General features: G+C 38.1%; 5 protein-coding genes across 6 annotated transcripts; 4 read left to right on the forward strand and 1 right to left on the reverse strand.

Annotated features, from left to right (window-relative positions):
* Positions 1–183: 183 nt before the first annotated feature.
* LOC103337673 (mitochondrial adenine nucleotide transporter ADNT1) lies at positions 184–4,115 on the reverse strand. The gene is made up of 8 exons (XM_008240842.2): positions 3,722–4,115; positions 2,850–2,898; positions 2,456–2,619; positions 2,152–2,189; positions 1,541–1,653; positions 1,321–1,434; positions 675–1,019; positions 184–552 (listed from the first exon to the last, which is right to left on the reverse strand). Exons 1-8 carry the CDS (start codon positions 3,883–3,885, stop codon positions 469–471), a joined length of 1,071 nt encoding a protein of 356 aa, XP_008239064.1. The 5' UTR covers positions 3,886–4,115; the 3' UTR covers positions 184–468.
* A 4,709-nt stretch (positions 4,116–8,824) lies between these two features.
* LOC103337671 (uncharacterized) lies at positions 8,825–13,409 on the forward strand. Of its 2 annotated transcripts, XM_016795881.2 has the most exons (6): positions 9,154–9,294; positions 9,391–9,449; positions 9,715–12,047; positions 12,167–12,227; positions 12,315–12,538; positions 12,985–13,409. In XM_016795881.2, the coding sequence occupies exons 3-6, from the start codon at positions 9,814–9,816 to the stop codon at positions 13,037–13,039; spliced, it is 2,574 nt and encodes an 857-aa protein (XP_016651367.2). In that variant the 5' UTR covers positions 9,154–9,294; positions 9,391–9,449; positions 9,715–9,813; the 3' UTR covers positions 13,040–13,409. The 2 variants fall into 2 exon arrangements, with proteins under 2 accessions (XP_008239062.2, XP_016651367.2); XM_008240840.3 differs by having other exon boundaries at positions 8,825–9,449.
* Positions 13,410–14,398: 989 nt separating this feature from the next.
* On the forward strand, positions 14,399–17,930 carry LOC103337670 (protein trichome birefringence-like 23). Its single transcript, XM_008240839.3, has 3 exons — positions 14,399–15,036; positions 15,446–15,720; positions 16,672–17,930. Exons 1-3 carry the CDS (start codon positions 14,643–14,645, stop codon positions 17,443–17,445), a joined length of 1,443 nt encoding a protein of 480 aa, XP_008239061.2. The 5' UTR covers positions 14,399–14,642; the 3' UTR covers positions 17,446–17,930.
* Positions 17,931–18,559: 629 nt separating this feature from the next.
* Positions 18,560–21,724, forward strand: LOC103337669 (high mobility group B protein 6-like). Its single transcript, XM_008240836.2, has 9 exons — positions 18,560–19,297; positions 19,766–19,873; positions 19,955–20,226; positions 20,323–20,428; positions 20,523–20,588; positions 20,687–20,857; positions 20,957–21,054; positions 21,141–21,225; positions 21,415–21,724. Exons 1-9 carry the CDS (start codon positions 18,830–18,832, stop codon positions 21,541–21,543), a joined length of 1,503 nt encoding a protein of 500 aa, XP_008239058.2. The 5' UTR covers positions 18,560–18,829; the 3' UTR covers positions 21,544–21,724.
* Positions 21,725–21,892: 168 nt separating this feature from the next.
* Positions 21,893–25,681, forward strand: LOC103337668 (Transmembrane amino acid transporter family protein). Its single transcript, XM_008240835.3, has 7 exons — positions 21,893–22,365; positions 22,487–22,717; positions 23,433–23,530; positions 23,659–23,845; positions 24,365–24,495; positions 24,734–24,970; positions 25,135–25,681. Exons 1-7 carry the CDS (start codon positions 22,278–22,280, stop codon positions 25,522–25,524), a joined length of 1,362 nt encoding a protein of 453 aa, XP_008239057.1. The 5' UTR covers positions 21,893–22,277; the 3' UTR covers positions 25,525–25,681.
* Positions 25,682–26,116: the final 435 nt, after the last annotated feature.

A 26,116-nucleotide genomic window follows, 5' to 3' on the forward strand; every position in this document is an offset into this window, starting at 1 on the left:
AGGAGAGAACATTAATGTGGAAACACTTAAATAACATAAACCATAAGTTCATGGCACCATTACATTGTCCAAAATTCAATTCATTCCTCACAAAACAGGAGGCAGCATATTGAATTAAAATAAATAAATTTTAAAAAAACTGAGCAATTAATTGATTTGATACTTATTCTCCTGAAATCCATAGAAATAAAATGCATCGTTTCCTTGAAACAAAATACTTATTGTCACAATGCCAAGAGCATAAGAATAATAGGATAGCTAAAACTATAGGCCTTTGGCTGATGACAGATATGTGTATTGACGGGATGGGAAGGAGTATCAACATAGGATAGGGCTATTTCTAAACTTCCTGCTACTTATTAAAAAATCCTGACATTTTACCTTCTCCTAGCAGTCCACTAATCGTTTCACTTCTGAAATTACGAGCAAACACTAAACATGTGGCTCAACTCAAGGTTCTCTTAGCTTTTAGTCAGATATCCTCATCTCAACTCCAAGAACGTCCTTCACTACCTCGTATGTGACAAACGCAATTGCTATGGACGGCACCACCTAAAAGAACGACAATATACCATTATAATGTTTCCAGAAAACATAATATATGGGTCCGAATGTAATGTGGCATAAATTCCCCTTTAACAAAAAGAAAATTTACGGGGGAAAGAAACACTGACCTTAACAGAATTAGGGACCAAACCCTTGTACAGTGCTCCAAACCCCTCATGACGGACTGTTTTCCTGAATGCATCAACCATTCCAGTATATTCGAGGGGTGCCTTGCTCTTCCCATCACCAACGACAACCGAAGCAGCATCCTTCCAGCCTACCATCTGCATCCTTCTCCGGATGACATCAAGAGGGTAAGCAACTGTCTGGCCAACAGTTCCAGCAGCGGCCCCACATGCCAGCCTTGTTGTTACACTCAACTCAGAGTCCTCAACTAAACCAAAAGGTCTAGTTTTGATCAACCAGTCTTTCAGAGATTCATAAACAGCAAAATTGAGACCAACATAAGGTACCTGTTAACAAAATAAAAACATTAAGAAATCTCATACAAAAATTAGAAAAAAGTCTTAACTCACGGAACAAAAGAGAGATATACATAATAAATTAGCAAACAAATACACCCTAGAAAAAAAAATATCCTATCAGAATGAAACCTATCACCTACGGTCATCGAAGTTCAGACTTCGACAATAGAAATGATTAATGATTGAATCGACAACGCAAATGAGTAATGAATGAATTGAAAAATTGATAAGAGGTTTCAATTTATTGTTAGCACTATAGAGAATACAGAAATAAGCAAACACCACTTACAACTCCTATGACAGAAGGTAGCCAGCCTCTGTACAGAGCCCGGGGGCCTTCTTCCCGAAAAACAGTTGAAAGAGCATGAGCAATTCCCCTATACTGCCGAGGAGACCTTTCTGTCTAAATAAATAAAGTTCAAACAAATTTAAGCCATCAAAGTGAATGTATAGTAAAAAGTGCCTCATTCACAGGAAAAAATCTCTTAAATTAAATCTCCAAAAGATACCTGGACAGTTAGACGACCTCGTACCATGTCCATAGGGTAAGTTGCTGACATGGCAATAATTCCAGCACAAGCACCAGCTCCAAGGCGTAAAAGAGGTGTGAGTTGAGCATCTTCTGCAAGAGATGGAGAAGTAGAGCAAATATAATCCATCAAAGCCACAACTGTCATACCTACATTACTGTTCTGTCTCCTCCCAAAACTGGACCCAGAAGACATACAAATACAATAGGAAAAAAATTGATCACATAGAGCACACATTGATCCAAATTTGACCGAATCAGGGCTTAAACAAACAAACACAGACTGAATGAACTCAGCCAAAGAAATCACATAAATCAATTTACAGTGCTTCTCTAGGTGAACACCATAAACCAAAAAAGGGATGGTTTGCTAACCCAAGCATAAAGCGATATAAATATGACACCTTTACCAAACTATTACCATGAACTTACCCCCATCAAGACTGAAAACTATGATCCTCTATGTAATGATTGACATGCTACACAATAAGGATAAGAAAAATGTAATTGAATTGAATCATACCAAATGAAACTACCTATAATGTAATGTGCAATTGACTATCATAAGAAATAGACTCAAGGTGGTCATACCATTTCCAGTTTGCCGTCGGTAGAACCATAGAATACCCCTATTAACAAAAAGTACATAGAGATGTAAAGAACTTATCAGAACGCTGCTGACATGAAATGAAAATAGACATTTGATCTATAAAAAGCTTTATGCTAAAGATGAACTAATGAATGAATATAACTGCAAACAAATACCAGTGAACATATTTAAAAATGTGGGGGAAGAAAGAGAATCAACGGATGATAACTGCCTATACAGATCAGTGATCATATTGACAAATGTGGGGGAGAAGAAAGAGAGGATGCAGGAACTGGAGAAGCATACTTAGAAGCTTCCTCATAGCTAAAGAATTTGACTGCTGAATTTGGGACTATGCGAGCACAATTAGTTCCATTGCCTTTAAACAAGCCTCTGAGACCCTCAGTTCTCCATATATACTTCAAGCCCTGAATTGTCCCACTGTATTTAATGCTATGAGGATTTTGAACCTGCATAATGGAAGAAGATGCAAATCCAATTTAATCCAGCTTAAAATAATATAAAATGCATACTGCTTAGGTCCCAACTAGCACTCCACCCTCCATACCCCAAAAAACAGAGGGTTGGCAATGCCAGCATGCATTACATTACAATTATAAAATAATCATAGCTTATATCTGCTCTTTGCTAGATTAAGGATCCAAATACCAATTCCCATATGTGCAAATAAGAGAAGTACCTGCAGCAAAATTTTTAATCTTTCCAATGGAGCAACAGCAGTTCGTGACCTGCACCATGTAGTTGTAGTCAATAAGAGATAGATATAAGGTTAGAAGTTCACCCACATCCCTCATGTTATATGTGACACAACAAAAATTTATCTAATTCCTAGAGACAACTACTTTCATGCATGGTATATAACTCGTCCTTCACACTTGCTAATCTAACATCCATTTCAAGAACCTCTAATGAAAATAACAGCACCAGCAACTAGCAGTTGGTGCTTACAGCTAATCAACAACATAGAGATTATAAGACACACAATTTTCATACACAAAATTCAAGTGTGCCATTCATTTCCCACAAGTATTTTGGTCCTGAAATATATGGTCATAAATATAAACGATTCCTTATGATAAACTTCTAACAAACATTGAAGAGCCTCCAAACTTCATTGTGGATGTTCTTCTAGAGGATTGCACTTGATTTCTTGCTTTGAATAAATTATCGCTTCTATTGAAACAAAGAAAAAAACAAATAGTGATAAACGTACCAAAAACAGATAAACCACTGCATGCAAATTTAAAAACTAGATGTTTTCCACTTCCAGGCAATGAAAAACAAACGAACTTGAAAAAAGAAGCCTTCTTTTTCTTTCTTTCTTTTTTTTTTTTTTTGTTTTGTTTTTTGGTTGCTTTTTAAGTCTACTTATTTTTCAGGCCACAAATGAAAAATGAAAATAAACAAAACCTAAAGCAAATTCAGCATCGAAACAAACGAAGCCAAAGCAGGGAAACAAAAAGAAAACCAATATCTAAACAGAACCACGAAAAATCAAAACTTGAAAATAATTTTACTTATTAAAAAAAAGAGCATTTGCTGCGAACTCACACTCCACCGGCGACTCCACCAGCGACGAGAGACTTGGCGATGCTCAGTAAGGCATGGCTCGTCGGCGCCTTCACTCCTTCGCTCGCAAGCTTCGCCTCCTCCGCCAGGTTCACGATCGTCGATACCGCAGTCTCGCTCGTCCTCTTCACGTCTTCCGACGCCATTAAACCCCACACACAAAGACACACACAATCTCAACGACTCGCCGGAACCCTAGGACTCCCGGACCAAATCCGCCGCCGATTGATTTTCTCGGGAGCTTTTCCGGCGATTTATCGGCGAGTATGCGGCCGCATGTACGGCGTGTCGTTGCGTACGAGAACGCGAGTAGAGAGACGACGAAATAGGGAGAAATGATTTGCGCGTTGAGGAATTTATATACATGGGGCCGTTGTCACTGAAGTATCAACTGCCGCTACTTGCTTTTTCTTTTTCTTTTCCATTTTTGAGTTTTTTTATTTATTTATTTTTTGGGGTTTTACAACTAATTCCTACTAATCTATTTTAGGTGCGTGTTATTTTCGCATTAGCCCAAATTTAGATTTGGGACCAAAATAATCTGCCTGCACCGTTGTACGTAGCCGCGTTTTCTTTAGATAGGTCACATGTGTATCGTGTTTTGGTCAGACTAATCAACGGACATAATCAGTCAGTATGCCCAATTATAAAATCATATGGGTTGGAGAAGTGGTAAATCTTAAAATTTAAAAACAATTCTATGTGTGTGGCAAAGTGTTAAATCTTATTTATTAACTTTTTTTTCTTCTTCATTTTTGCATAATTAAAATATTATAAAGTATAATCGATATGAGTGTCATCAAAATATAATAAACTCACGAGTCGCACAAAATATGAATAACAACGAGATTTAATTAATTGCACAATATGATTACACATCATGATTATTTGTGGTTGGTGCTTGTTTCCTTTTGGTGTTTGATTGTGAATAAAAATCAATTAATCATTTTAGGAAAGAACAAAAGATTTTTAATTCTACCAACCAATAAAATATCTTTCCTTTTGGTGCTTTGATTTGAGAGAGTGAACAGTCAAATTCGAAGTATCTGATTTTTCATATTTTTTTACATAAAATTTGCTCAGAAATTAAAATTAGAGGCTGAATTTGATGCTGTTGGTCCACAAAACACACAATATCCAAAATGCAAAATGCAAAATTGACATTTGTCACGTCTCAGCATCAATGAAATGAAGGGTCGATGAAAATAAATCAATTGTCAAAACTGTCCATATCGAAATTTATCCATGTCTTAGACAAACAAATTCAAGCCGCACACGTTTGCAAGAGATAAACATGAAGGCCACAAAATCAAATGAAAGACTTGGAAAAAAAAAATTGCATGGCCCTGTTCATATGATTTTCATGAGTTCTGGCTAAAAGCCTTTGCCATTCCTTGTGTGTTACACATTGAAAAAAAACCTTGTAATCATGAAAAACATGCACTTATTCGGGGCATAGGTTTTTTAGTCATGTGCTGACAGTACATTTAGCATAATAGTGAGTCAAGTCGTGTCGTGTCGTGTTTATTAAGACACGTATATATAGTAAATAAAAAATTTAAGACTTGAACAACTCATTCCTAACTGAAAACATCAGTCATGCGCAAAAAAAGGAAACAGTTAAAACAAAATTTAAGATAAATATAGAATTGTTTGCTAAAAGGTGGTCTATATGCACTAGAGTGTTTGACCCTAAACCTAAATTAAACAAAAAATATGTCATGGCATGAATGTGGGTGGAAAAAAAGAGAGATGAGTCTATTTTGGAAAGGGATTTGGAATCTGATCTGTTACTTTACACACAAGTTGATGCTGTAATTTTCTGCTTGCACACTCAGACAAATAAGGCATAATTCCACAACACCAACACTAGATGCAAAGAACTTTTTTATTTGTTATTTTTATTTCTTAAATGCAAAAGATCCTATGCTTTGTGTTGTGTCCATTTGGTTACTTTCAAACTACCGGTTGGCAACCATCTTTAACCAACCTTAAACCTCACCTTTGGAATCAAAATCCAAAAAGGATAAACCAATACGGATATCTAAGGTCATATAACGGAGTGGGCACTTTGTTCAAAAATGATAGGGACACTACTAGAGACATCCTCTCAAATCCATCCACTAAGTTTAATCCAAGTATTATGAATTGATCTTCCATATTCCATCACCTAAGTTCGGGGTATGAAATCTCGAGAATGTATCAGGTATTGCAGATTGATATTCAATAACCGAAGTTCATGTTTAGAAAACTATAACAGCCCATCATGATTCACAACAATCCTTTAGCGGAAGAGAGATTTATAAAACCAGTCAACTAATAAAACAATATAACTTTATGATGGATCCCTAATAATCAGCTTCACCACGATTAGATCAAATTCAGATAAGCCAAATAATTTTTTTTCTTTTTAAAAGTTAGATAACATTTTCATAATGATTAGGTGATCCGTGGCCCCAACTCTTCTCTATCTTATCCCTCAGTGTTCAAAAAATTTGTAGTTCATATACACAGCTTATGGTTATCTTATTGTCATCTAATTAGCTACCAAATAATTTAAATTCTTTCGTCAGCACTATCATGGCATTGGCACACGTTTAATTTTATGTTGCCTGCCACACAACTAACAACAGCAAATTCGGCTGCCCAACAAATATTATTATGCCACGTGTTCCAATCATATATCTAGCTAGTGACCATGAACATTATATAATCTTCATTTCACATGCCTCAAAACGGAGAAACCAAATTATGCAGAGATGATGAAGAAGAAGGAAGAGAAAGAAGATGAAGAAGAAGAAGAAGAAGAAGCTGCTGCTGCTTCTGCTAAAATTTGGGACTGTGGGAGCCCCTTGTATGATTCTCATGAGCTGGCTTCGGTTGGCCATATTCTTGAGCGGCACACAATGGCCTTCCCATTTTTCTGCAGGGACTCTGGTGGTGAGGACCGCATGACAAAGATAAAGACGAAAGGGTCTGGTTTGTGGAAGAGGAAGGACAGGAATGGTGGTCAGAAATGGAAGAAGTTAAGGACCGGATTTCATAGTTTTCTTGGGACGTTTCGTTTTTGCAGGAAGAGAGATGTGTATAGAAGCGAAAAGTAGATAGAAAGAGGTCTTATTGTTGTATGTTGATCATGGCTATGATTTGTACCATTATGACTCGAATAGAGTCTGTCAAACTAATAGGACTTCTCTATCCAAAAATCCATCCTCCATCGATAAGGGTAAAATTGTAAAGCTACACAAGCATACACAGAATATGTAACAATACATCGATCCACTCAAGTCGATCACAATCGGTATATTCAAGCTTTCACTATATGTGTGGGATAATTTGTGTTGTCCATAACATGGTAAAGAGCGGATAAAGAAAGCCTTAAGAACCCGTTAGTTCATGGGAAAGGAGGTTGGGAGATAAGAAATTAATTACTTTCCCATGTTTGGTAAGTCTAGGCATGGGAAAGTAAGGGGGAAGATGAAGTTCTCCTCTCCACTTGGGTTTTATTTTCCTCCTAAACCAAAATGAGTCAACATTAAATACACATTTTTCATGAGCATTTTGTCCCAATTAACAATTTAGAATTATAATATAGCATTAAATACATTCTTTTTTTATTTAATAAAAGGAAATAAAGTGGTATTTCTTGGTTACCCCCATCATGTGAGAAAGACATGAGAAATTATTTCTCATCAAATCTTTTCCACGAACCAAACGGGGCCTAAAAGTCTAATATGGAATGTGATTTAACTCCAAATCCAAATGTAGAAAGATGGTTATTAAAATTCATGAATAATGTGCTAATAAACAATTTATTTTTGCAATGACCCACTAGTGTAGTGGTTTGGAGCAAATGCTCCCCCTAGAAAAGATCTTGGCAGTCATAGTATCCGTGTAGTATGTATGAGTTTAGTAAACTATAACCATTTATTTATTGGTTGGGCAAAGAAATAAAAACCATTTATTTGGGCCTGGCCAACTAGCAATGAGGGTCCAGCTGCTAAGCCCCAAAATCATAAATTGGGTAACCCAACAATACGCGTTTGGAAGAAAGTAACGTTTTAACAACAATTTTGTTTATTTATTATTTTTTTGCAATATATACCTTTCTTTTAGGCGTCGTTGTCTTGACCTACAAAAATAATTTATTTGTTTACAAAGTCAACAGACATAGAACGTCAATTTTGAATGTAGGGCTAAGTCAAATGGTACCATCCGAGGTGACACATTTGCTCGCTCCTACTTTTGTCTCTTTATATTCTGCATTTTGCCATATATATATATATTAAAGAAGAAAAAAATTAAATTTTATAATAACCCTTTAGTTATTGTCTCTCATCGACATCTCTTTTATGGAATGAAAAGGTGCAAGTTTTGAGTGAAAGAATCCTGGAAAAATATATTTCTGCAAAATTATTAAGCTAAAAGATGTTTTTTACTTATCATCACAATTCAAGAGGCATACAGACTTTGGGGATGCAACATGTGCACAAATTAGTGGGTGTAATGAAGGGTTACATGACATTTGAAGGGGCACATGTACTTCTATATAAGAGAGTCTATTTATGCATATTCTAGATAATGAAAAACATATTTATAACACATTTAGGAACTGATACAGTGTACATATTATTTTCTAAGAATTTTCCATCTTGTAATAATGCATCTAATGTCTTTGTATATAGACGGAGCTTCAAAAAACCCTATAAAACCATAACCCGCAAAATGTTTTCCAACATGGTCATGCTAATGATAAGTTTGGTAAACTAAGTTTATCCCAAATTCTTAACTTCCTATATACCTGAATTTTTTAATTTCATTGGCCTTTCAACTTATAATTGTACGATTTTTTGACCAATTAAAAGCACATGATTAACTAACTTGTACTTTGGTGGTGTTCGTCTTTTCAATTTAAAAAAATGCTTCAAGTTAAAATTTTCTTAAAACCAAGTCGTGAAGTGGTTAACGCCGGCCAATCCATCGTTTCTCCAAAAGAAAATGAGTTTACTCACTAGAACATAGATGTAACAGAAAAGCATAATTCGTGACGATTATATAAGCTGTTCCTTTTTCCAACTCATAATTACTTTTACAAGCCATCAAATCAAGTACGCGTTGGCTTTTTCATGCCAGCTGCCTAGTCTCAGACACAAACAGAGACTTTTCCCGAACCACACGTACTGACTTTCCCGGGGAAGCTATCGGGAATCGGACCCAATATACAAAATCCATATTCCTTGCTAGCCTTCAAACTTTCCCTTTTGTTTGATTCTGTAAAGATTTTATCTTTTTTATAATCTAAATCTGAGAAATCTAATTATTGGTTTCCAAGCAGGACGTGGGAGTTTCAAAAGCCTCTGTGTTCTTTTCTCTCAACAGCCAAGCCCAAAGTAGAATCAGTGTCTTGTTTAATGATGCCTTTGCTTTTATCAGATTATGTTTGTTTTCTGGTGTGTCCTTTGATTTTTTTGGTGGAAGCATGTTGAGCTTAAAAAAGACAAGTCTTTGTTTGTTGTTTTTATAGTTGTTGGGGAGAGAGCTTTGTGGGTTTCAAGGTTAGTTGGACGTGAACTTGAAGTTTGAGTTTGGTTTGGTGTTCTGGTTCTGGCCCTTCTAGTTCTTCGTTTTCTGATGCTTAATAATGGTTGAAGGGACTAAAGTGTGGTGGTAACTTCCAGAGCTCCCTGCCTCCTATGGTTCTGTTCTTGAGGTATGTCTTGTTTGCTCTCTATGTTTTTCCCATTTTGGCATTTTGTTTCTTTTCATCTTTGCTTGGTAATTGAGAAAATGAAACAGAAAGGAAAGAAAATAGAAATGAATTTGGAAATCTGAACTGTTATTGCAGCTCCAACTATGTTATATGCTTCAAAGTTTTCATTTTTGTTCAGTTTTTTCTTTCTATTTATGATTCATGAGAAATTCAAGGTACTAATTTGGTGATTCTGGGACCTTTTCATTATTGTTTGATGGTACAGCAAACAAGAACTGGCCTTTGGATAGGTTTTCGGAGACATTAGATGAAATTTGGAGGCCTTGATAGTTGAATTTCTGATTCTGAGATTGAAAGGAGAGTGATGGATTTGAGGCTAGGTAGAGGAAAAGGAAGAGTCTTTGGAGAAAGAAAGTTCGATTCCATTAGTGGTAGTTCATCAAGAACAGATAATAACGAAGAGGTTTTGGTTGATAATTATGTTAATGTTAGGGAGGGGGTTAAGGGTTTAAAACTTGACCAAAGTGGTGCAGCAAAAGAAACTGAGTTTGTTGAAAAATACAGTCGAAATTCGCAATTCCCAATTGATAATTGGATCTCTGGAAATGACCTTGACATGAACATGAGTAGGCTTTCGTCTGTAAATTCAAGTGTGGGAGATATTTCAACCCAGTCAAATTATATTGCTGGGTCATTAAGATCAAGGGAAAGCATGGACCAGTGGGGTGTAGAAAGAGATCAGTTCGAGGGGTATTATGCAAGCCCCAGGGTTGTTGCTGGGCGTGGAAGAGTTCCAATATCTGCTTATCCTGACGAGGGACCTTCAAACTATGAGCTTGATTCTTTTCAGGGTCATGGTGAGCAGAAGTATAGGGGTGATCTGAGTGAAGTTGAAAATTTAGAACAGGATCGAGCTGAGCTTCTTAGGAAGTTGGATGAGTTGAAGGAGAAACTTAGCAGAACTTATGATGTGGCAGATAAACCAAGGGAAATGGTTCCTATAGAGAGGAGTAGGACACCGCCTGATCCTTATGGTGACCGGTTAACGTATAATCTTTCAATGCAGCCATATGCTGTAGACAAGCCGATGCCAAGACCTCCTCACTTCAACTACAACCATGGACCTGTTCCTTTCATGGGTCATGATAGCATGGATATGCAGAACTTCTATCCTCCTCAAGGGCATCCCTTGAATGTGATTCCAGAATATGAGGATCCATCTCAGCTATTGATGAAAAGGAGGCCTCCCCATCATCCACCCCAATATCCAAGACCACCACCTCATGAATACTTTATGGCGCAGCAGCACATGGATTTCAATCTGCATCCACTTGCATCATATCACCATGAGAATTTTTTTCACTCGCCTCAATGCTCTTGTTTGAGCTGCTACAACCAGAATTCTGCACTTCCTCCCCAAGTTCCGCTCGCTGATTTTGGTAATAAAGGGGTTCCAAATGTTCCAAGTAGTTTGAATTCCTATCATCATGTCAATCCTGCAACATTGCGGCCGCACAATTATAATCCCCGAAATGCTAGTCCTACTCCATTCCACACAAGATGGCAAAGTGACCTTGCTTCTGACGGTGATGGTGATAGACATCCAAGAAGGCCAACGGCAGTCAATAGGCATGGACGGATTTTCCATCCTGTAGCAGGTGGTGCCCCAATCATCACATGCTTTAGTTGCTTTGAATTACTGAAACTGCCGAGAAAACTTAATGTGACAAATAAGAATCAGTCCAAACTGCGCTGTGGTTCCTGTTCAACTGTAATCTCACTTGAAATCAAGAACAAGAAGCTCATTACTTCTGCTCCTAAAGAATCCAACCAATTATCTCCTGAGATTGATCCAAGTTCTAATGAGGTGTTAAAGGGAAGCGTTTTAAGTTCTCACAGTAGTCAGAATGCAGGTGACACCAACTTCTGCTGTGATGATCTAGATAATTCTGGTAATAACTTGCAGTCCATAGATACCAAAGACAGTCCACTGGCAGATGACCGGAGGCGGAACTTAGATACATCTGAGAAAATGAAATGCCTTTCTTCTTCATCTTCCATCCCTTCCAAGGAGGAAGAGGAGATCTCAGATAGTGTGATTGGTCATAGAAATGTGCCTGACTCTGCTGAGCTGCCAACAAAAGATTCCTTTTCTCCAGCACGTCCCGGTTCGCCTCTTTGGGAGCAGTCTGATGATAGTCCTTCTAAGCATGCAGTAAGCATAGATGGGAAGGGAAACAAGAGTAAATGTATTGACCAAGACAAGGTGCTCTTTAGTAAGATCACATGTGGACAGAATTCTGTGAAAGATAGGTCAGTGGAAACTGAGGTGGATGCTTCTTTCAATGAATATCTCAATACCAGCATATCTCAAGACTCTGCAGAGGGAAGCAAAGATAAAGATCGACCCAAAATCGGCAGGGGCGCTGATTCCTTCTTGGTGGGTCTCATCAAAAAGAGCTTTAAAGATTTCTCAAAATCTAATCAAGCAGTGGAGAGAACAGGGCCTAGTGTTTTTATTAATGGGCAACCTTTACCAGATCATGTTGTTAAAAAAGCCGAAAAGCGTGCTGGCCCAATTCAACCTGGAGATTACTGGTAAGGCAGCATGGTGACTCCATTTAGTGCATTGTTTCATGCCCAAGTTTAAGAGTATGATATTTCTACAATCCTTCTAGCTGAAAACTAACTTTTGTTACATCTGCATCTTAAACTAGGTATGACTTCAGAGCCGGATTCTGGGGCGTGATGGGCCAAACTTGCCTTGGAATAATTCCTGTGAGAACAATTTACTTTTCATTTATAAATTTTTGTTTGTACAGGTTCATGGGAAATTATAAACAAAGCATTCTTATTGTCCTGCAGCCGTTTATTGAAGAATTCTACTACCCCATGCCAACAAATTGTGCTGCTGGCAACACAGGTGTCTACGTAAATGGGAGAGAGCTACATCAGAGAGATTTGGACCTACTTGCAAGCAGAGGACTACCAACTACAAAAAATAAATTTTACATCATTGAAATTTCTGGGAAAGTTACGGATGAGGGCTCAGGGCAAGAGCTAGGTAGCCTTGGCAAACTTGCTCCCACGTAAGTCCTTGTACTTTCCTACAGTTGACTATAGTTGTGTGCTAAAACAATATTTAAGGAGATTCCAACTGTAAAAGAAAATGCATAAACTTGATCCTCACTTGGTCATCTCCCTGTGTGTAAAGTGTACACTAAAATTACTGTCATTTTCTTGCTTGTTTATTAATTGTAAAAGAAGGCCTGGATCCTATCAAACGGACTAAATAATCGAAATGCCAGCTAGTCCTCCTGAATTTGATAACAAACCACTTGGTAACACATCAACCCTCGTAATTACAGATGTTTATGCATCAGTTTGTCTGTTAAATGATGTGATTTGAAAGAGCCAATTCTCAAAAGCAGCCCATTAAATTTGATTATTTTACTTATTTATCCGTTTTTATCCGCTCTGCTTGAATCTGTATTCTTATTGTTGCATTAATGACCATATGCATTTCATTGGACAGAATTCAGAAGGCAAAGCATGGATTTGGCATGAAAGTCCCCAGAGTGGTTGTGTAATTCACTTTTGCGGTTTCGATTTCCTGATATAAACACTGGAGTGCTTCGAGTCTTTAAAGATGATAATGACAAGTCAATCACCAGTTGAGTTCTTGGTGTCTGTTTACTTCCTAAGGTGTCTTGTTCCTTTTGGTTGGATGCAAAGTCAAAATCCAGGAATATGTTGTGACTACAGTTTCATAATCTCAAGTGTTTGTTCATGCATCTCTCTGAGTGATGTGATTTGTTCATATAGATTGTGAGGCATATTGGAATTGCTGCAGCAATTGTCCATTGTATCATCCATTTGTGTTTGAGGGTGGATAATTTTTAACTTGCTGCATTTGTAACAATACAATTTTGTGTAATTATAGGCATGCTTGTTCATACATTCTGTCTCATGTTGAGTTGAGACTGATTGACCCAGCTAGATTGCAAGATTTTGCTAATTTCATCTTTTGAATTGAAAAAAGGGTGGCTTTGCTGTAAGAGAAGATGAATACAGTTTACTTTTCTTGCACACAAAATTTGGATCTGATTGAGATGAAAGCTTCATTGTTTGGTTGGCAAAAAATTTCAACAACTAGACATATTCTAAGATTGTTGTCATTGTTGTCAGTCTTGCCAAGCAAAACACGAGAACAGAGAGATATTACAGAATAAAAAAAGAAGATAATAATTATAAAAAAAAGGAGAGGAATAATTGAAACTTGAAAGAGATACTGTGGTTTAAAAACCCCAAATGGCAGAGGCAGGAAAGCATGTCATATCCAACTTTGTGGTCAAGTCCAAAGTGAGGTGGCTATCGCCCCACCATACATGAAGCTGACATATATATTTACAATTGTGGGGCAGACATTAAAGTCTGAATCTTTATTTGGTTGGTAAACAGGATGTTCTTCTTACTCACACAAATCTAGCAATAGTTTGTAAATCTGTTTTATCTGCAACAAATATAGCAAATGTGCAACAGAGAACGGTAATTTTCATATTTTCAAGCAATAACAGAAATCTCATAATTTTTTTAAACTATGCTATAATACAAATCAACACATTAATATAAAACTTGTACAATTTGTGAAAACAGGTGCCAACATTTTACTTCTTGATGCTTTTCTTTTTAATATATACAAGTTATATTGGGAGATAAGAAATCGAACATAGAATTTCCGTGCAAGGATAAATATTTTCACCCTTCCCCTTCTTTTCAGTGAAAAGAAAGGGTTGAAGGGTAAATGCAATTCCTACTTACCAGGCTGCTTCTCTTGTTCTAAATAAACGATCTCTCTAATAATTCGTCAATAATCACCAATAATCACTTTAATCACTTTATTCGTACACCCTTATTATATTCCAGCTTGAACTTATAAGACTATCAGTATCCCAAAGCAGACAAAAAGCAACCACAACGCAAGAAAATCCCTCTTCGATCCAATCTTACATTTTGTAATCCCAATAAAAAAAAATATGTTCTTGATTTTTTAAGTGATAATCTGGGTTTTAAGCCTTTTTACTACACTCTTCCATCAGCTAAATAAGCAGGAACCGCAAGCATTTGGTTGGTTTCAAAGATCTCGACTGCATTATCTTTTTCAGAGAGAGCAGCGAGAAAGTGGCGAAAACAATGAAGTTGAACTGGAATCTATCGTTTAATCACAAGCACAAGCATTTGGTGGTGAAGTTTGTAGTTGCAATTCTCTTAATGGGTATTGCGCTTCGTCTCTTTGTTTCTACCTCTACTGGGTATTTTTCACCCAGAACAGAGGAAACCCCTTTTCCTGAGAAAACTGTGGCTGCCGAGCAACCAATCTCTGTACAAGTTCCCCCAGATGAACCAATCTCTGTAAAAGTTCCACAAGATGAACCAATCCCTGTACGATTTCCACAAGATGAAGATCAGGATCAGATACCTTTACCCAGAAAAGAAACTCCTTTTCCTGAGAAAACTGTGGTTTCAGAGCCACCGATTTCTTTAGAAGTTCCAGAAAATGATCAGGATCAGATACCTCCCCTCAAAGGTAATTTGGCTTTTCTTTGCTGGGTTCTTGTTGTTTATCCTTTTCTTTCTATTTTTGTGTTGTATGCATGAGAAATCTAAAAGTAGCTAGGAGTAAATTGCTGTTATTGGAAACTATGACTATGTGAGTGACAATTGAGTGTACTTGAGATCTGCAGCTGGGAAATTGCCCCTTCTGCTTCTATATATTGGGAAATCTTGTAGTTTTTGTTTTATTTTAGTAACATTTCTGATTGTGTTATATTATTCTGATACTAGTAGTTGGATTGATCTACTGCTATCTACTTCAGTTGAATGCCCCTTTTACTATTCCTGGAATCTCTTATTTCAGATAGTGTTATATTAATTTGGAATTGTATGAAGTGATGTATTTTTCAATGGAAATAAACTTTGTGTACAATCTTGTGCAGGAAAGTGTGATATTTTCACTGGGGATTGGGTTCCAAATACTTCAGGTCCAGCTTACAATGAGAGCTGCCCCATTATTGAAAATCCTCAGAATTGTATAAGGAATGGGCGGCCTGATACAGGATATCTATACTGGAGGTGGAATCCGCGAGATTGTGAAATGCCAAAATTTGATCCAGAGAGATTCCTTGAAATGATGAGGAATAAAGCATGGGCATTGATTGGTGATTCGATATCTCGCAACCATGTCCAATCATTGCTGTGCATGCTCTCTACGGTATTTGTTAGAACTGCTATATCACATATAAATGCTGCCTTTGGATAAAGGAACAGAAGCTTAGTGTTAAAAAAAATCCATCACTTCTTGAAAGCTGAAGTCTCCATTTTTCCTAGAAGCTTAAAAGAGTTAGGATCTGCACATTGTGTTTATTTGACACCTAGATTCTTCCTTTCATATCCTTCCTATTTTTCCTTAATACAACTTACATGGCTTGTCTACCTCTCCTACTGAACCTGAATCAAGTGTTAGCATCTCTGAATTGTAAAAACAAGTCAAGTTATCGTAGAGAAAGACGTGAACTTTCAGTGATAGTAAACTTTTTAGTTTCCAGTATATGTGATCCCCTTGAGAACCTTTTCTTTCTAATCCTGAGAATTATTGAATAAATCGTGAAGAACTTCTTTATGCATCCTCACTAGTCTTCATTGATGCCTGTTGTTCTCAGTTCACTAGAGCTTCTGTAGAATTTGGTTTTTTGCACTGCCTATGAATTTCCCCAGCCTGCTACCACTTTTTAGCTGCACCACTCATTGTGCCTTCATTTATTGCTTTAAGCAACCCCACCACATGAAACATAGAAAAGAAATATATTTATTTACAGAAGTAGGGTCCTGATATACAAATGTTTTCCAATGAAATTGTTTGATCTAACAAAGTTAATAGAGTTGGAATAAAGCTGTTTCCCACCCTCTATCTGTGTGTGCGCATGCAGAGACACATGTTTATTGCTACCATAATAGATATGACTTGAACAAGTGTAGGCTTGTACCTTACTTTTGTCTCCTGCATTTGGTCAATGCTTCATCCGTTTACAATGTGGACATGCCATCATTAATGTTCAAGATTCTAGGTTGATGGATTCAGTGTTGATTATTTTGACTGTTTAAGCCTAGAACTTAGCTTCTTTAAAGAGATTGTGCCAAATCTGATTGAAACATTGTGCTTCAGGTTGAACGAGCAGTTCAAGTGTACCATGACAAGGATTATAGGTCCCGAAGATGGCACTTTCCATCTTACAATTTCAGTGTCTCAGTTATTTGGTCCCCTTTTCTTGCCAAAGCTGCTATTTTTGAAGACTATAATGGTGTGGCAACATCCGAAGTTGAGCTGCATCTTGACAAGCTTGATAGGACATGGGTGGATCAATACCACAGTTGGGACTACATGGTAATTTCAACAGGGAAATGGTTTCTCAAAACTGCAATCTACTATGAGAACAATGAAGTGCTGGGATGCCATTACTGTCCTAAAAGGAACCTAACAGAGTTGGGGTTTGATTTTTCTTATCGCAAAGTCCTGAGTTTTGTGATGGACTATATAGTAACGTCTGATTACAAGGGCATGATCTTTTTTAGAACGTCCACTCCTGATCACTTTGAGAACGGGGAGTGGTTTAATGGGGGAAATTGCAGGAGAACAGCCCCAGTTAAAGAAGGTGAGGTTGAACTGAAGGAGGTACATAAGATTCTGCGTAGAATTGAACTAGAGGTGTTTGAGAAGGCAGCTGCAGAAGCTTCTAAAAGTGGGGTGAATCTCAAACTCCTTGACCTTGTCCCGCTTTCTTTGATGAGGCCTGATGGGCATCCAGGTCCATATAGACATTATCATCCATTTGACCATGACAAAAACGCAAAGGTTCAGACTGATTGTTTGCATTGGTGCTTACCAGGGCCAATAGACTCTTGGAATGATATATTAATGGAGATGGTGGTAAATGGCTGAGAACATCAGCTTAGTTTGGTGCCTGAATTCTTATTTTGTGACACCTTCTAGATCATGAGAGCATATATATTGGATCCTTCTAGATCATGATGACTCATATTCCTTTTATGCCTTGTCTATACTACAATTCTTCATTCTTCTCCAGATAAATCGGTCATCTTTGCCCCAACTGCACCTTTACCAGTGTCAACTGGCCTGTCATTGACATCCTCATACGTACTTACAAAGAATAGAATACCGCAAAAAGACCATCATGTTGTATGAACTGTTATCTCTGTCGTCCAGGCGCATAGCTGTAGTGGAAGAGCAGTTACCTCCACATTCGCAGTGAGAATTTGACTCTCCACTCCCCTCCCTAGACTTTCAGCCGCTTTAGACCCTCCTTTGAGCAACAAAAGGAGTGTAACCTCTGTCACTATTACAAGCTATAAACTTCAAATTTTTATAATCTTAATTCAGAAATCTGTTCTTTTCATCTTATTTAAGATTATTTGTTCTTTTATCTGCAAGAAGTGTGAAACGTTACGTTGTAAATGATCATAATGGTCTCAAAGCTGATTGAATATTCATATTTGAGAATTTGACATGAGTAAAATTTGAGGTATTTCATACATGTCACCCTTATGCAGAAAAAAAGAATGCATGATTTTTTCCAATTAGGCCCAACTGAATAAATCATCAAACTTTTATGCAAAGCTTGCATAATATCCAGCATTGACTTGTTCCCATCCAAATCCGTTCCCCTCTCTGGGAACAATGACAAACATACACAACACCTATTAGTTTGTAAGCTGTGTAATGCATGTTATTATATGTCCTAATCTCAATCCATCTATATATATTGTTAAATTGAATCGTCAGATGCGTATGTATTAAATTATTAGACTGTGAATTTGGCTTTACATAATGTGAGGAAATTTTTTCATAATCAGTAGTTTATATTAACAACCTTTCATTCAGAGAATACTAACTGTAAAATTAAAATTAGCATGAACATGTATGAAATGGGATTTGCCAAATGAATAATTATTTTAAATTTTGTTTATCACTTCCTTTTGGCCAATATGGAAGGAAACTATCAAATTAAAGAACAAAAGAACCATGTATGGAAGATAATTCAAATTGCGCTCTCCATATGGTAAGAACTTGTGCCCGCTTCTTAGTTTCTACCAACGGTCAAAAAAGGCCAAGTCCCGGACCTCCAACAACTATCCAATCTCAAAAATAAATTTGAATTTTAAAAATCTTACCGTTGGGTCTCCCCCGCCTTCTCCATATAAACACCGCCCTCTTCCACTCAACAACCACTCAAAATCAAAATCCTCCAACCTCCATCTCTCTCTCTCTCTCTCTCTCTCTCTCTCTCTCTCTCTCTCTCTCCGCTATGGCTGACACTGCAGTTGCCGAAGTGCCCACAAGGAAGGCAAGGACCAATCGAAGGGCGCTCAAGGACAAAAACCCATCTGGAAACGAAGCCAATATCCAGGCCGGCAAGGTCACTGAGCCCGATCCCAGCCCGATACAAGCGGTATCTCAAGCCGACCTGGCAAAGGAGAACCATGAGAGCCTCTCTCAGCCTCGCGCATCCCCCAAGAAATCCAAATCGAAGGCCGCGGCCTCCAAGAAACAGTCCAAGGAGACCCAATCGTCTTTCGAGAAAGATCTGCAAGAAATGCAAGAGAAGCTTCAGGAAATGAGGCTTGAGAAGGAGAAGACTGAAGAGCTGTTGAAGGAGAAAGATGAGATCTTGAAGCTCAAGGAGGAAGAGCTTGAAACCAAGGGCCGAGAGCAAGACAAGCTTCAGATGGAGTTGAAGAAGCTGCAGAAGCTGAAGGAGTTCAAACCCACCATGGTGTGTATTTCTTGATCCCCTTTCGTTTCTTCGTTTCTGTATTTACTGTTCTTGTGTTGTGTAGTTGCTGAGAAAATGTATTCAAGATTTGAAATTTGGTTTGATGATTCTTGATTTAGGGTTCTTTTTTGAAAAAAATTAAAACCTCCATTCTTGATTTAGGTTCTTAGGGTTTTCTTTGTCGATCCCCTTTATTTTTCTTCAGTTTTATATTTATTTTCTCCTGGATTCTTTTGTTGCATTAGACTCTGGCTGGTTTCTGAGAGAATGGGCAAAACATTAAAAACATGAAATTTGGTTTGATGATCCTTGATTTTGGGTTTTTCATTTGTTTGGTTGCTGGTAAATTGTCAGAAAATGTGCAAGCTTCATAAGGGTTCTTGATTTATAGGTTCTTAGGTGTTTGATCAAATTAATGCTTTAATCTTGAAATGGGATTTGACACAATTGTTATTATATCCTTGTCAGGCATTCCCAATTGTTCAATCACTGAACGACAAGAAAAAGAAGGGGTGTCCTGAAAAGAAAAGGCCAGCCCCTCCTTATGTCCTATGGTGCAAAGATCAATGGAATGAGGTAAAGAGATAGAGTATAATTTGGTTCTGGGGATTTGAATGTGAAACAGTTTCTAAATTCTCTTTTGGGATTTTGATGCAGATCAAGAAGGAGAACCCTGAGGCAGAGTTCAAAGAAATCTCAAACATTTTGGGGGCCAAGTGGAAGAACGTCACTGCTGAAGAGAAAAAGCCTTATGAAGAGAGGTACCAGGCTGAGAAGGAAGCTTATTTGCAAGTGACAGCAAAAGAGAAGCGCGAGAGTGAAGCAATGCATCTATTGGAGGAGGAGCACAAGCAGAAGACAGCTATGGAGTTGCTTGAACAATACCTGCAGTTCAAACAAGAAGCAGAGAAAGACAACAAGAAAACCAAGTAAAACTCTCTCTCTCTCTCTCTCTCTCTCTCTCTCTCTCTCTCTCTATCTAGGAGACTATAGAACTGATCATTTTACTTATTTTGGATTTACAGGAAAGAAAAGGATCCATTGAAACCCAAGCAACCGATGTCAGCATTTTTCCTGTTCACAAATGAGAGGCGAGCAGCTCTGGTTGCAGAGAGCAAAACTGTCCCTGAGGTAATTGAAAATCACCATCCCCATTTGAAAAAGCTCCATCCGTATTTACTCATTTGATCTCTTTTAATTTGTCAACTTTGGGACTATTTTGTAGATTGCAAAGATCACAGGTGAAGAATGGAAAAACATGACAGAGAAACAAAAACGTCCATATGAAGAGGTAGCAAGCACATCAAAGCTTTTTCCTTCTCTTTTGTGATGTTATTTTCCCTGCGCCAGCTAACGTAATAAGTTCATGGGTTTCTTCGAAACTTGCAGATGGCAAAGAAGAACAAGGAGAAGTATATGCAAGAGATGGAGGTTTACAAACAGACGAAGGAAGAGGAAGCTTCCAGTCTTAAAAAGGAAGAGGAAGAGCTGATGAAACTGCAAAAGCATGAAGCCTTGCAGCTGCTTAAGAAGAAGGAGAAGACAGAAAACATCATTAAGGTTTGCTAGTCAAATTGTTCACTGATTAGTATTGTTTCTGTCACATGTTTTTTTTTTTCTTTTTCTAAATGATTACTAATCAAGTTGTACAATAAACAGAAAACAAAGGAGGAACAGAAGAAGAAGAAGGAAGAAAAGAAGAATGCTGATGATCCCAACAAGCCCAAGAAGCCTGCCTCCTCATACATCTTGTTCAGGTAAAAAAAAACTCACTCAGTAAATGTTGCAAAACCCTGTAAAAGGGAAAAATAGCTGATTCGTGGTTTTCTTTTGAATACTGTAGCAAGGAGGCAAGAAAGAGTCTACTGGAGGAGAGACCAGGGACCAACAGCTCCACCATCACTGCACTGATTTCAGTGAAATGGAAGGTGGGTTCCCTTTCAATTCAAAATTGTATTTGGTAAATTTTTCTTTTGATTGATTAATTAAAGGGAGTTTCACTTGTTGTAACATTTTTCTATGTTTAAATAGTGCTTGGGTTTTTTTATTACATGTTGATTGTTTATTTATAATTATTAATTAAACTCATCCTTTTTCTGCTGTTGGTGGTTGTATAGGAATTGAGTGAAGAAGAGAGGAAGCCTTGGAATGACAAGGCTGCTGAAGCAATGGAGGCATACAAGAAGGAACTAGAAGAATACAACAAAAGTGTTGCTGCTTCTGCTGCTGCAACCTCTCTCTGTTGATTCTCATTCATTCATGCTCAAGTGTTTCTTGAGCACATGTAGTAGGTCATGTCCATCAGTTTGATGGCCTTAGGCGCCCTAATCTGACTTTGATCTCTGTACTTTTTTTTAAATTTTCAACTTTGATGTTAACTTTTAGCCTTTGCAACAATGAATGAATGGCCCCATCTGTTTTTTTCAATGAAGTATTATTGGCTATTGACTCACACCAACAACAACAATGCAAGTGGGTTTGTTTGAAAGTGCCTTGCTTTCCAAAAACGAACAAAGGGTGACTAAAACGCGCCGTTTAAGATACTTTCTTTTGCTGGGGTCGCAAACAAAATAGATAATTTATTCCTTCACACCAACGCTACGATAAGAGACGAAATCGAAGCACCACCACAACACCCCACCCACCCCAAAACCACCCCCAGCCCCCTCCTCCTTCCCCACTTGCAACGAAAACAGACAAAGCAGAAGGGGGCAATTCTGTAAAATCAGGTAGTGAGAGAGAGGCTTACTTGGAATAACTGGAATAAGTTAAAACCATTCCTCTATGTAACCACCTACCTCATTTGTGTTTGTGTTTTCCCCTCGGGCGGCAAATGTTCTCTCCGCACCCCGCGCACTTTAGCCCTTAGTTTACTCCTCCAGAGCGGAAGAACCTAAAAAACTAAGCCTTCAGCTCAGTCCTCACTAACCTGCGCACCCCTGCACCACCCACACCCTCCTCTTTCGGCGGCTCTCACCAAATGATGCCGGAGCCTCCGAACCCGGCACCGTTCCTCGAGACCAGCCGCGACGAAGACGCCGGCGCAGTCTTCGTCCTCCAATCAAAAGGTCGCACATTTTTCAAATTCCTTCTAATTTTGTTTTTGTTTTTGTTTTCATCCAATTTTATTAATTTATCTTGGTTTATTATGTATGCGTTACGTAATATTATTTATTATTTATTATACAGGGCAGTGGTGGCATGCGGGGTTCCATCTGACGACGGCGATAGTGGGGCCCACATTACTGACGCTGCCCTACGCGTTCCGAGGCCTCGGTTGGGGCCCAGGGTTCCTGTGCTTGACCATCATGGGCGTCGTCACCTTCTACTCCTACTACCTCATGTCCAAAGTGCTCGACCACTGCGAGAAGGCTGGCCGCCGCCACATCCGATTCCGTGAACTCGCCGCCGATGTCTTAGGTAACTCTGAGCAAAAACTCTAACACGACGTCGTTTGGTAAATGGTCGGTAATTCGGTCATGTTTGTTGCCCAAAAAAAAAAAAACTAATTAACTAACCACCACATGTTTTTGCTTTCCTCTTACTTCTTGAATTTTGCATGTTTTTGTTTTATTTTTCTTTTGTTGCGCGAATTTTTTTTTAAAATGAAATCGAAACGGTCGTGTTTGCGTCCTTTTGGGGCGGCGGCAGACTCGTTTACACGTTTTGCTCCGGTTGTTTCTCTGGTGCTCTGCTGTTTGAACTTTGACTTCTCCATCTGACGACTTTGAAGTACACGTGGGTCTTGCCCACAAAACGTGTGGGGTGTGAATGTAGTGGGATTGTGACACGTGTATGTAATTGCAATTGAGTCAATTCGGGTCGGGTCGGGTCTGACCTGGTCGTTCAGAACCCGGCCTAGGCTTCGACACCGGTAGGGAAGGTTGAAAACTTGAAAGCACCAATCTTTGATCTTTTATTTTTTTGTTAGTGGAGAAAGCTGCAAAGCAGCAGGGAATTTGTTCTGTTTGTTAAACGTTAGTCTGAAATTGGTGCACAAATTGCATTTGATTAATACAAAAAAGGCTACATTGTTTGTTAGTGGTGCTCTGTGTCTGTCCTGCTTGAATTAGAAATGTGGAATCTTTAATTGTATTAACTGAAAGTGTGTGGGGCGTTTTGGTTTTGTTTACAGGGTCAGGATGGATGTTTTATTTTGTGATATTCATTCAAACGGCCATAAACACTGGGGTTGGAATTGGAGCAATTTTGCTGGCTGGAGAATGCCTTAAGGTATGGTATCATTAATATCTCATCAGCACATGAGCTTCCAAAAGTATCAATAGAAAATTGATTTATTGTGAACTGATTCCAATTTTAGTAACCTTGCATTATCTTGATTGTCTCTTTTTTTGGGCAAGATTATGTATTCAGAACTTTCTCCCAATGGATCTCTGAAATTGTACCACTTCATAGCCATGGTTACAGCGGTAATGATAGTCATCTCTCAGCTTCCAACTTTCCACTCCCTCAGGCACATCAACTTCGGTTCGCTGCTTCTCAGCTTGGGCTACTCATTCCTGGTGGTTGGTGCTTGTATTTATGCAGGTACTGAATCCTTCAACATCCCTTCAGCATCATCATTTATATATATGCTACTCATGCATAGAATTGCTGTATATCTTGCTTGTAACTTTCCGCTCTTGTATCGTACTCATGCATCATCAAAACAGAAAGAAAATAACTTGATTCTTCTGGACGAGTTAGAGCAACAAATTGTTCCCTGGTGCCAAAACTAGCATTGTGTCATTGACAACTCTTACTGCTCCGAATTAGGAATGCAGAATTGAATTTGTATGACATGCATCATGCATGTTAGCATGGGCTTCTATTGTTAATAAATACTCAAGGGAATGCCTTGTATAATCCTCGAGAAGGGGTTCGACGATTATCAAGTTTCTAAGTAAAGCAGTTAGACATGGAGCTTTCAATTGTCAACAGTAATGACGGTTTATTTTTCACTAAAGGGGCCAGACAACCAGTTGAGTTATTGGATCATGAAATTTATTTATCTATTTTAAGAAAGCAAGTCCTAATCCTGTGGTAAACATTTCTTTTTTCCTCTAGGTACGTCTAAGAATGCCCCTGCGAGGGACTATTCCTTAGAATCTTCGAATTCAGCAAAGCTGTTTAATGCCTTCACTTCCATCTCCATAATTGCTGCTATCTTCGGGAACGGAATTCTTCCTGAAATACAAGTAACTACAGCCTCTTTGGAACTTTCTATTAATTGCAAAATTCCAAGCTTTCTCATGCTAGTTGGCACATCCATTACATGATCTGGTTGATTTAACTAGAATGCTTGGGAACATGTGCGCAAGTTCCCATCTAGTTTTAGTGTGAAAATCATAAAAATCTAAAAATTAGGTCAACCAATCACTTGCTTGACATATTCTTTTTTATTTAATTCTATCATGTGCCCATGGATCAATGCAGGCAACTTTGGCGCCACCAGCTACTGGAAAGATGGTAAAAGGTCTTGTCATGTGTTACACAGTAATTTTCATTACTTTCTACTCAACTGCAGTGTCCGGGTACTGGGTGTTTGGGAACAAAGCTAGTTCAAACATTATAGAGAGCCTAATGCCAGATGAGGGACCTTCTCTGGCTCCAACTTGGGTTCTTGCAGTTACTGTGATCTTCGTACTCCTTCAGCTTTTAGCCATTGGCCTGGTAAGCTTACTCATGTGCTTTTCATACCAAGTTGAAAATTACAGTCTATAAAAGGAGGGGAAAATTACTACAATGGTGGAGGGAAAACATTTCTGTACAGTTGTCTGATTTTTCAAGCCTATTTAAAGTTGCATTTGAGGTGATCTTTCTCCAATATGACGCAGGTTTATTCTCAAGTTGCTTATGAGATCATGGAAAAGAAATCAGCTGATGTCAATCAAGGAATGTTTTCAAAAAGGAATCTCATTCCTCGAATAATTCTCCGATCCCTGTACATGATGCTCTGCGGTTTTTTTGCGGCAATGCTTCCATTTTTCGGAGACATAAGCGGTGTGGTTGGAGCTGTCGGCTTCATCCCTTTAGATTTCATCCTGCCAATGCTTCTCTACAACAAGACCTATAAGCCTCCAAAATCAACCTTCATTTATTGGATCAACATATCTATAATGATCGTGTTCACAGGCGCCGGACTTTTGGGCACATTTTCATCTGTAAGGAAACTGGTTCTTGATGCCAGCAAATTTAAGCTGTTTAGTGATGATGTGGTTGATTAAAAGCTTGTACATAAAACCACACAGCAGCCTTTGCTTGTGAAATGTACAATCTAATTAACCCCCTTTGCCAGGGAGAAACTGTACCGTTTAGTACCCTTGTAATATCCTAATTAAGCTGATTTGCAATTTACTCAAATATAAGCTTAAACTAAACAAATTATGAGTACATATTCAAATCTGAGAGATAATGTTTGATCAAATAGTAGTTGCTACCAAATCTCAGTTTGGTGTGATGTATTGTGCAAGCAAACCTGTACAGTTTCTAGAACTTGGGCCAAGTTTTATTTATTTATTTTAATCATGTAGGATATGAATATCTCAATTTAATATTAATTAAAAGCGTGGTTTTTCATAATTGATCCTTTCACATTGAGTCATCGACATGTGATTTTTGGAAGAGGGTTGCTTATGTGACTTTGTGCCTTGCTGTACTAATGCGTCCCTTAATTTAGGTGGACTCTCAAATGCGCATTCCCATTGATTAATTTAAGCCTTATTGACCCAACTACATAGAAAATATTTATACCAAAATGAAAATTGGGATACAATTCGCCGCCACGGTCCCGTCATCTGTACATTTTCTTATTCTAGT

The sequence above is a fragment of the Prunus mume genome, linkage group LG7 (assembly GCF_029339155.1).
Source record: "Prunus mume cultivar Tortuosa linkage group LG7, ASM2933915v1, whole genome shotgun sequence".
NCBI lineage: Eukaryota > Viridiplantae > Streptophyta > Magnoliopsida > Rosales > Rosaceae > Prunus > Prunus mume.